Raw genomic sequence first — 11378 nt, forward strand, 5'->3', positions numbered from 1 at the left:
TGAGAGTTTCACTATTGATTACCCTTCAAACACTTTTCACCAAGTTACATTTGGAAGAGGAGAGGAAATTCACTAGATTCAGCCTTCAAAGATGAAGATTGAATTCTGAATGAAATGGGAATGACAAGTTGATCCCCTCTTCCTTATTTGAAATGGAAATGAAATTGATTGATTATGTAGTGCAAAAGTGACAAAGAACTGATTATAACTTGAGATCGTAATATGGGATGAAGTTGTGCGCTTGGATCTGGCAGCAATATGTCGAAACGAAGTCACCCTATGAATTTGAGGAAAAGTTGCCCAAACCATGGCGGGAATATACAGTCCTCTGAAAAATCTACGAAACGAAAAGGGTTTTTCTACCTCTACAAATGGAGCCTGAAACCAAAAGTACAGTTGCACACCTGCAACCTACATAGAAAAGAGAGGAAAATGGGTTGGGATTGGGGGTTTGCCTTTAGGTCAAACCATGCTTTTGGAATTAACCAAGTAATGAAAGAAAGTACTTGCAAGTAGCTGTAAATGAAAGACTAAATTGTAAATCACCTCAAGGGAGGTTGTTATAGCAATGTTGATAGAAATGATTGTGTGGAATTGAATGTTGGAATCAATCTCCTCTTCAATGGTTGAATCCTTGACTTGAATGCAACACCTAGCCTTTAAGGGAGACTTGAGAATGCTCGATGCTGGAAAAGAATGCTTGAATGCTCTTGAATGCTTGATCGCTTGAATTTATCCAACTTCGACCTCTCCCACTTATTCAATTTATCCAACTTATGCAAATGAGAGGACGAATGCCCCTTAAATACATGTTATTGGATTTGAGTTTTCCCACCCAATGCACAACCAACAATGGAACCCTAGGAAGGGTCCTGCCCCAAAATAGGGTAGGGACAGGGGCGTGCCCTTGTCCTACCCCTTTCTCGAGGGAAGAGTGCGGACGAGGTGATGCAGAGGCCAAATAAGTTGTTTTTAAGAGTTGAGCAGTATCTGTTCTCTAATCAGGTTCGAGGATTCAAACTCGCATGCATGAGGACCCTAATGCAGTCAAAAATTGCTAGGGTTGCAATTTTATGACACTACACTAATGTGTAAAATCAACAAGGTTGGCCTTTGCTAAGAGATTCCTCCATAAAATCCAAAGGGTGAAGTGTATATTATGGGAAAAGGTTGGCCACATGCCAAGTAACATCAGAATCAATGCCCAAGGCTCTACAAGCTTCGGAAGGGGGTTCCAAAAGATCACCAAAATAGGTCCAAGTAACCGGTAACAAGAAACTGTCAAGGAAATTGATAGCAAAATCTTGTCGAAAATTTATCCAAATGTGACGCAGTCTGGAAATAAGAAAGATGATCAAGTCTTCAAGTAGAATCCAACTCCACAGGATCCGGTGAGCCAAAACTGGGACACACAAAAAGAAATGTTGAAATTGTAAATAGAAAGCAAAACAAAAAGAAAGTGTTTTTGGTTGATGCAAGATTGCTATGAACCGGGGATGCTCCTGCCTTAGTAACTTAGAGATATATTTTTTAATGGAGAGTATAATGGGAAAGGAGTGAGAATCCCAAGCATCACATTCTAATTTGTGAAGCGGTTTTGTTATTAGTGGACATTACCATTATTTAGAGCAAGCTGCTCAATAGTTCAACAACACATTTTCTACAAGATTTTGGCATATTATGCGGATTTTTGCACATTACATTGGTATCCAAGAAAATCCAACCCAATTAAAATGTTTGATACTAGGGTAATAAGTGAAAGATGATTGTGATATAGAAATATAGCAATTTGGTGAAGGAAATTTAACAAAGACAATGGCTAGGTGATCCCTAAAACATGCTAGGGGAGTGGATGCTAAAATGTGTTCAAAATATAGAATAATATTAGAGGTTACACAATTTTATATATTACAATAGATAATCATGTACTTCAAGAACTATTTAAGTTAGTGAAAATCACCATAATCCCAACAAGTTGCATTGGAATATTAACCAATTTTATTATAGTCTATGATGCATGTAATAAAGCATCTTTGAATAGGTTTAATATGCCAAAATATAGTACCCAAACTAAGGATTTCTATATAATAGATTCTATAAAAAAAATGATAATTGTAATTTAGCATATTCTTTTTTTAAGCCTAGTTGTTTATGACCAAATTGAGCATTAGAGTTTGGGCCAAATATGAAACCACTTTCGAGTCATAATTTGAGCACGTGATTTTAGAAAATCACATTTGGTTTGTGGTTTCATATTTACCTATTTATTGGATGTTATTTTGATGAAGGTTTTATATTGATTTTTTTAGGTGTGTTATATTGCTAGAATTTCTTCATAATTGATGATGGAAGAATGGCGTTGATGATGTGTTAAATTGATTTATCACCTCCAAAAATCAATTACCTCAGAAAGCTTTGTTCATTATGTTGCTAGATTTGAGCACTTTCTTAAGCTATGTGTTGTCTTAGAAAACTTTGTTAATTACCATGAGCTAAATCTTGATTTAACATGTCGATTTAATTTATTCTATGTAAAACCAATCAAATAGAATATACTCCTAAAATTTTGCATCTATTTATTTCTAGATAGTTAAACTTGTTAAGGTGGTCTTTAAGGACACTCTTTAAGTACATTGTTTTTAACTCAATGGTTGAAGGGGTTCCATTAGGTCACACCCCTTGGGTAGGTTGGATTCATGATGATGATTAATTTCAAAGATCTCATATGTAGACATGCAAGTGGCCTACATGATGACAATATAGATCTATTTTTGTATTCACTTTAAAATTTAAAATCAATATATACTCTAATTGTTCTCTCATATAGTTTCCATATGTAATTAAGTGCTTATTGAATATCTTGAAAATGATGGAATATAAGCTTGTCACAAAAACATATGAATCATAATGAGCTACTAGAAGTCAGAGGGGGTTGTCTGTGGGGTAGGGGAAGAGGGTGATCTAATGAAGTCCAGTTGTAATTTGAATGTGATAATTAACTACTCAAGATGAACCTTGAGAAAAATGATAATTAGTGTAAAGGAAAATGAAACAAATATGTCCATAACAGTTGAACCATGTACAAAACTATGCATAAGAGCATGCTATTTTCAATCTATTATTTGTATTAAGACATTCCACCAAAATAGATACAAACCTAAATGAGAAATGACATGACATATGCTAATTTCACCACTATACATATATTTATTCCCCAACACAAATACACTACAACCTATCCCCAAACATTTAATATAAGAACACTATTACCTTAAATGTAAACCTTATAATAATCCAAACCTCCCATCTTATTTATCATAAATGTAAACATTATAATAATCCAAACCTCTCCCATCTTATTTCTAGAGTTCTAATAATCCAAACCTCTTCCATCTTATTTCAATCAATCAATTGTAGAAGAAAGAAGAGAAGTAGTAATAGAAAGAAGACTAGAGTCAATTGTAAACCCTAAATGTAGTACTTACAGTAAATATATTATTCCTGAGTGGAAATACATTCCCATCTTAAGTGTAGAAGAAAGAAGAGAAGTAGTAATAGAAAGAAGACTAGAGTCAATTGTAAAGTGCTTACAATAAATACATTATTCCTGGGTGGAAATACATTCCCATCTTCATCCTATTTGTGTGTTAAAAGACATTAAATTAATGGGTATTGTTTTGCTCCATCCAATGAGACAATAGTGTCCTAGTGTGTACGATGTGTAGGGTTAAGGGGGAGGAAGGAAAAGCATGAAGAGGTAGTGAGCACATGGAGCTCATCCTTCCTTGATAATTATTGTTTCAGTTGGACAAGATACCCGCCTCCACTTAGCTTATCCATTTCCATTAGATTCTTGGGCTTCTGTCAGCAACGCCACCCAATTTTGACGCCACGCTGTGGAAATTGACAGATATCTATAATAATACCATTACCCTTACAACTGTGGCTTTTTTAAATCATTCTAGCAGATTAAAAATACTGCCCACGAAATTTTCGACTTCCCACACAAATGATTCGGGGTCCACCAAAATGGAGCCAACTACTCGTGTGAAATTAATGAAGAAAAATTCTCCCCACCAATGTTTCAATCCACCTACTTTCTTAGTGAATGTTTCTGTCCATTGCCCCTTCATTTCTTTCTTCTCTGCAGGTTTTCAGGTATAAATAAAAATTTAATGTGTTGCTCAAATCATTAAAGGATTTGGATTTGGATCTCCACTGTGTGTGGAGTAATGGGCCGCCTTATCTGATCTTCCTGTACTTCCTCTAGTTGTTATAATGTTTAATGAGAAATTCGGAGGCCCAACATTTGAAATTGATTGAATTTTCTCACAGAAAGAATTTGCTATCTCATAATGGCTGAAAGTGGGCGCCTTTATGCTTTTGGGTGGGTTTACAGTAAAAGTCAGAGAGTGTCATGAGTTCATCATCAAGTTTGAACAAGGAAAAGTAGGGACTGAGGCTTAGTTTGATATATATTTTCACTAAGGGAGTGATAAATTATTCTAGTAGACTTGAAAGAAATGGGAAGGCGCCATTCATGTTGTCACAAGCAGAAGCTGAAGAAAGGCCTCTGGTCTCCAGAAGAAGATGAGAAGTTAATGCAATACATTACAAAACATGGCCATGGTCGCTGGAGTTCTGTACCCAAGCTTGCAGGTCTGTATTATTTTATATCATGTTGTTAAGTAACTATAAAAATTAGCAAATTTATGAGAAGATTTGCATAGGTAGATGGTACCCATCAAGATATTTTCATGGTACTTAGATGGTTTACAATATACTGCCAATTTTTATAGCTAATTATGTATCACAAGTATGTAAATGATCAAGCCAAGTTTAAAGGTAAGCATTCTAAACAGTGATTAATTTCAATGTGGGATTTTGGGGTGTGTTGTTTCTTTTGAGGCCTTGAATATGTTTTTTTGATTATGGGGCAGGTCTAGAACGTTGTGGGAAGAGTTGCAGGCTACGTTGGATAAACTACCTGAGGCCAGATCTGAAGAGAGGGACATTTTCTAGCTATGAAGAGAACCTTATCATTAATCTTCATGCGAACCTTGGGAACAGGTAATAAAAGGACATTTAATCTGACTGATTTTTAAGAAATGGAATAATAGATTCTTCACATGTATTATCATCTAGATATATATTACAGCATTGCAAGAGGAATTGAAATGTGAAGGTATTCATGAATACCAGATGGTCGCAGATAGCTACACAACTACCAGGGAGAACTGATAATGAGATAAAGAACTTCTGGAACTCATGCATCAAGAAGAAGCTCAGGGCCAAGGGCATAGATCCCAGCACCCACAAGACCATTACTGATGTTCCAGGTAATTCTGAGGATAAATCTGCAGATCATCAGCAAACTTCTTCCAAGGTTGAGAAGTATCCTAGTTTTTCTCATGAGCCTGCCAATCAAGATGATATAAATTCCATCAAGTCCAATACAGCTTTCCTACAGAAACAAATATTTGGTCTTAACAGCTTTAACCAGGAGGCAGTATCTCAAGCTTTTAGTAGCCGAACTCCCAACAAATTAACAGATCTAAATCCAGCACCTAGCTGCAGTAACTCAGTTCTGTGGTTGCTATCAGGCTCAACACAACCTCAAATTTATGGGTCTGCTGGAATTTTCAATGCCCAAGAAGAACAGCCTACAATTAACCCTCACATGAAGCCAATTAGCTCAGAATGTGCTCCATACAATACAATGTCATCCAGCAACTCCATGATTATGGCCTCAACTCATGCCATTCCTAGAACTCATACAACTTGCTTCTCTTCACCACTATCAGATAGAATACTGCCAATCCAGGAAGAATTATCAAATGATCTCATGCAGCACTGTGATAATCAAGGCCAAATCTGGGATCCAGAGGAGAAAAACCAATCTCTGATGGAAAGCAAGATTAATTCCTTAGATGGGTCTATCAAATGGTCCGATTTTCTTCAGCAGCAGAGTTATGACTCCACAGACAGAGAGAAGGGAAACTATGGAATTCCATGGCAGTTGCAGGAAAGTCCACATATGTTCTACGAGAGATCCACTCCTTCATTGCATCATTCCACTGCATCTCCTGACCTACAACATTTTGCTGCTGTTCTGGACGAGATTCAGCAGTGAATATATTATTAATCAAGGCAAAACCATTACTACTTTCATCTAGAAGTACAAATTCTTTGTAGCTTGCATATACTCATGTAACAGGCCAAAATAACGGAGTTGCCATAACTGCATGGTTGTGTTGTTCCAATTTCAATAAGCCATTTTACTAGTCTTTCTTTCATACTTCTCTCATTCACTGATTGAACTCCGACTGGACACAATTACAAACTATGTAGAATATTACAAAATACAGTGAGTACACTCTAGAGCTGTCCAGATAAAATTATTTTTGTTACAAGCTTGTTTACCAGATTCGGTAAACAAGGATATATATATAATGCTTCCATGTTATTTTGTGCACAAGTATAGATTGAATGTATCAAAATTTCCAAATCACTATCATGAATGTATTGAATTTTATCCTTTCTTCCCATCAGAGCATCCAGCTTGGTAAGAATCAAATATACTTATTCTCCCCAGTATAATTATCTGAAAACATGGTAAGATAATAGTTATTGCACTGAATTCTGTAAGTTAAATTGATATGATTGTAATATAGTGTTGTTCATTTTATTGGTTGAAACGATAAGATAAACGATGAGATTAATTGCAAAAGTTAAACATCAAGGAGAAAGAATCTCTCAAATTATTTTCATTAAGATGTATAAACAGACGCTATCTGACATTTCAAATGCTTTCATATTTCTTTGGATGGCCAAACGTCACATTAAGAAATTCTTCATGGACCTCAATATTACAAACATATACGAACAAGAACAATTATAACGACCTCGGGAACTTTGTCCCTAATCAATACATCCACAACCTCAGAGTTCATTCTATTTCAAAGCACAGCCTCAAAATTGATACTCTCTAATTATAATACAACAAAGGATTCCACTTATGACCATTTCTTCTGGTCAGAGAATTAGAACCCTAAAACAATAAAAAAGTGAGAGTAGATCTGCAAGGACTCATAACACCTAAACAAAAGTGTCAGCGAATCTCTCAGGGATTGATTAATTGTTGTAAACTTGTAAGGATTCCATAAACCAATCTGATTTTTCCAGTAAACAAATGCAGTCGGCAGGTGGGCTGCCATGTCAAATTTGTAAGACTGGTCAGCAATTGACCCGTCTGGAACATAGTTAGTATTTGACATTCTTTTATAACGTTTTCTTCTGCCCAGAGATTGAAACCATAAAAACCCATGGAACTGTGGGAGCAGAGCTGTAAGAATTCCTTAACTGTTCTAACACTAAAAGAATGTATAATTAGCAATTTAGCAAAGCTCTGAAGTCTCCGGCATACAACCAGTGATATTTTGTTTTTATGTGAGTCGATTTGAAATTTAGAGCTCTGGCTAACAGTCGTGCATGTTCACAATTTTTTAAGCAAAGAAAAGCAGGTGACGACAGGTGGGGGCTGCCCTGTCAAAATTGTAAGAAGAATTGACCATACAATTTACTCAATATTTGACATGGGTTCTCTAAATTTGATGGCTGTATGGTTGTATGTAGAAATTTTTATTATAAAAAATAGTATTTTATTTTAAGAAGAGTATATTATATAAAAAGGAAGATTTTTTATACATCTTCAAAAAAAAAAATATATAGAATTGTAATTAAATGTATAGTTTTGATTAGTAAAATGGGAAGGGTTCGGGAAGGGTTCGAAATTGACTACAGAATCAAATAGAAAATGTTTGTAATGTATCATTATAAAAAATGGTAAACAAAAAGTCTTACCAAAAGAGAGACAAAGGAGTTAATAGAAACAAACAAAGAACAAAAAGTTTCAAGAGAGAGTGTTTATGAACAAAAAGTCTTACGAAAAGAGAGACAAAGGAGTTAATAGAAACAAACAAAGAACAAAAAGTTTCAAGAGAGAGAGCGCTTTTGACTGAAGCATAGAACCAGAAGAAGCCCTCAAAAACTGACGGAAACACTAGCAAAGAACACGCATGATTAAATATGTTGTTATTCTATAATAATATATATTTTTAAAAATAAGATATGTCTAGAGTTTTGGATAGATAATTGTCACAAGAAATTTGTTGGATGGATGAACGGAACATCAAATTTAGGTCATGTAGGATGATTGATTGATAAATCCTTCCAAAAATTATGATAATGTACAATTATTTAATTTCCTTTTTAGTCATATTCTTTTTGGAATTAGAGTTATTATCAAATAATTTTTATACTTTTTAATAATTAATTATATATTAATTAAAAAGTTTGGTTTATTTCAAGTATATAAATAATATATTGTATTTTTAAATAATAATTAAGATGATGTTACTATCCAAGTGACTTTTTCTAGCAGAAAAATAATATATTTATCATCTTGGCTCACAGCTGTGTGTGTTCACAATTTTTCAAGCAAAGAAAGGCATGTGACAAGTGGACTACCTTGTCAAAATTGTAAGAAGTGATTGGTTTACCTAACAATCTACTAGTATTTGGCATGGGTAACAGAGCTCAAATTTGATGATTGTGTGATTATATTTAGAGCTTTTTATTGTAAATATAAAAAAAAAAAAATTAGAAATATTGTGCATTTTAAATGAAAGGGAAGATTTCATAGATACCATCAAAAAGTATATAGAATTACATTTAAATATATATCTTTTACATTAAATATATATTCTTTAAAATGTGATTTGTTTACAATTTTGAAAAGATAATTGTCACAAAAAATATATTTGATGGGCAATGTCAATCATAAAATTTAAGCTATGTTGGATGATTGATTGATAAACCCTTCCAAAACTATGATAATATACTAATATTTAATCTTTTTAGTCATACTATTTTTTGAGTTAATTTAACTATTAATTTTTTTCTGCATTTTTAACAAAAATACTTATATTTTAATCTTAAAAATTGATATATATCATGGTTTTTAATAACAATGAAGATGATGCTACAATTGAAGTGATTTTCCTCTAGAAAACTAATATATTTGTCACTCTAGCTAACTGCTAGAGTGTTATGGAAATGTCAAATGAATTGTCTTGTCAAAATTGTAAGAAGCAAACAATGATTTACGTGCACGTGCTCTAGTTAATATTTGTCATGGGCGGTGGGACCTAAAGGTGATGGCTATATGATTGTAGTTCGAGATTTTTATTATAAAATATAATAAATTTTTGGAAAGATTGTATTACATGGAAGGGAAGATTTTGTATAGCCCATCAAAAATTACATCAAATTATAGTTAAATACATAGCTATTCTATAATATATACTTTTTAAAATAAGACATGTTTTGCAATTTTAAATAGGCGATTGTTTGATGGATAAAATTGATTGTTAAATTCATATACGATAAAAATAATTGACTAATAAACCCTTTCAAAAACCATGATGATATTTAATTTTTTTAATCATATTTCTTTTGAAGTTAATTTTACCATTAAATTATTTTTTACAATTTACACAAAATCTAATTCTATAATAATATTAAGATACCATATTTTATTATCAATTAAGATGATGTTACACTTGAAGTGACTTTTCTACAAAAGAAACTCATATATTTAAGATGATTCTAGAGTCATAAAGACCAAAGACAAGAGTTCAAACAGAGATTTTGAAAGAAAAGCACAGTTGAACAAAGTTTATTAAATCCCCTTAAAACCTCAATAAAAGAATGGTAATAGTTGTCCCAAAGGTTAAAATTTTGATAAAACTATCTTTGCTAGTTTGAAAACTCATAAAGAATTACGTTGTTTGATTGGATGGTTGTCTTTTTTTGTTTGATTAGACCAAGCAACTTAAGGCTTACAAGTCATTGAAGATTGATTAGGACATGGTTGATGCTAAAAGAGACAAGTCTAGGCTTAATAATTATGTACGTCTTCAAATGCATGAGAGTCACACATGCTTTGTTTTGGAGGTCAAATTAGTATAAAGATATCGAGTACTGATAAGGAAATGGCTCAAAAAAGTTGAGATAAAGTTAAAACCTTCACTTTCATCATAAAGGATGATGACTCATTGTACTTGCTAATGGAACAAGTTTAAAGCTAGTATTCTTTTGGACGGACACTATTTATTTTTTTTATTATTTTTTTTAAATAATGAAAATTTTGGTATTATCTTCCTAATAAATTTTGAAATTCTACATTTACTAGTTTGAAAATCAGTTACCACCTTTATTGATAAAAAAAGATGGACGCATCTATTCTGGCTCCAAAACGACAGTATGGATTGACTAACACGCGTGTTAGTCGCGCGTTTTACATCGTCGATTTTGCAATCAACGATTGTGATTGACTAACCTGTCGCTAACACGCTGTACGAAAGGTCCATTTTGGAGCCAGAATAGACACAGCCAAAAAAGACTTTAGTTTTAAAGAGATGAAGTAAGCTTATACCTCATTTTTCATTACCATCCAATATGAATAAGTACACAGAATAATGATATTAGCTATGTAAGGTTTGTGTACGAAGGGAGAGTAATAGTAGGGAAAAAAAATTTAAAAACTTTCTAATACTATAATAATAATAATGTTGACATCTCAAACAAAACAAAACAAAAAGTTTTTTTTAGAGTGAATAATTTGTTTCTAGTTTAATAATTAAATATTTAAAATTAGAATGTGTGAATATAATATTTTTAAATTTTTAGTCATAAAAAGAAAACGGAAGATGAGACATATAAATATATTTATTTTTAATTAATTGATCATTATGTTAGGAGGTGAATCACTTTCACTATGAGATAATATATATCAAGAATAAAGATTATTGTAGATTGAACGATATGTGTTTGACACAAACTAAGTCTTCTAATTAATGTAGATGCACCAATAAAAATTTGACCTCTTCGCATTTTCTCTTTTACTTTTCTTTTGTTTAGCCCTAGTCTAGACCTTTCCTTTTTGTTTCCCCCTTCCCATATGTTTTCCCTTTCATATGTGTTTCTTAGCACTTGAATTTCCATTAGTTGTTTTTCCATCTAGTGGTTAGCATTTTTCAACTCCCTCATTAAATACGTGTAACATTTTTCTTGTGTAATGAACCCCTCCATTTCTCCTCCTCAAGTCTCACTTTCATCTAGTTTATCTTGACATAAGATCACCACCTTTTAGTAGCCATCCTTTCCCTTGGCCTTTCATGGAAAATTGATCCTTCTCAAGTATAAGGACGTTAGCATAGAGGTGGGTGTATGGGGTTGCAACATAGTTATATCTTCTCTTGCCACCAAAATTTAAAAGTGGGATTCACCCTTATATGTGTGATATGTTTCTATCC

At 33.1% G+C, this 11378-nt stretch overlaps 1 protein-coding gene across 1 annotated transcript; it reads left to right on the forward strand.

The window, feature by feature from the left end:
* Positions 1–3961: 3961 nt before the first annotated feature.
* LOC131061250 (transcription factor MYB86) lies at positions 3962–6511 on the forward strand. The gene is made up of 3 exons (XM_057994817.2): positions 3962–4659; positions 4941–5070; positions 5203–6511. The coding sequence occupies exons 1-3, from the start codon at positions 4524–4526 to the stop codon at positions 6131–6133; spliced, it is 1197 nt and encodes a 398-aa protein (XP_057850800.1). The 5' UTR covers positions 3962–4523; the 3' UTR covers positions 6134–6511.
* The last annotated feature ends 4867 nt before the right edge of the window (positions 6512–11378 follow it).

The sequence above is a fragment of the Cryptomeria japonica genome, chromosome 11 (assembly GCF_030272615.1).
Source record: "Cryptomeria japonica chromosome 11, Sugi_1.0, whole genome shotgun sequence".
NCBI lineage: Eukaryota > Viridiplantae > Streptophyta > Pinopsida > Cupressales > Cupressaceae > Cryptomeria > Cryptomeria japonica.

Bases quoted from the DNA above. Each gene is read 5' to 3' on its own strand.
- LOC131061250 (XM_057994817.2), top strand. From the start codon at position 4,524: ATGGGAAGGCGCCATTCATGTTGTCACAAGCAGAAGCTGAAGAAAGGC. The intron at 4,660-4,940 runs GTCTGTATTATT...ATTATGGGGCAG, and splicing joins TTCTGTACCCAAGCTTGCAG to GTCTAGAACGTTGTGGGAAG. The intron at 5,071-5,202 runs GTAATAAAAGGA...CATGAATACCAG, and splicing joins CATGCGAACCTTGGGAACAG to ATGGTCGCAGATAGCTACAC.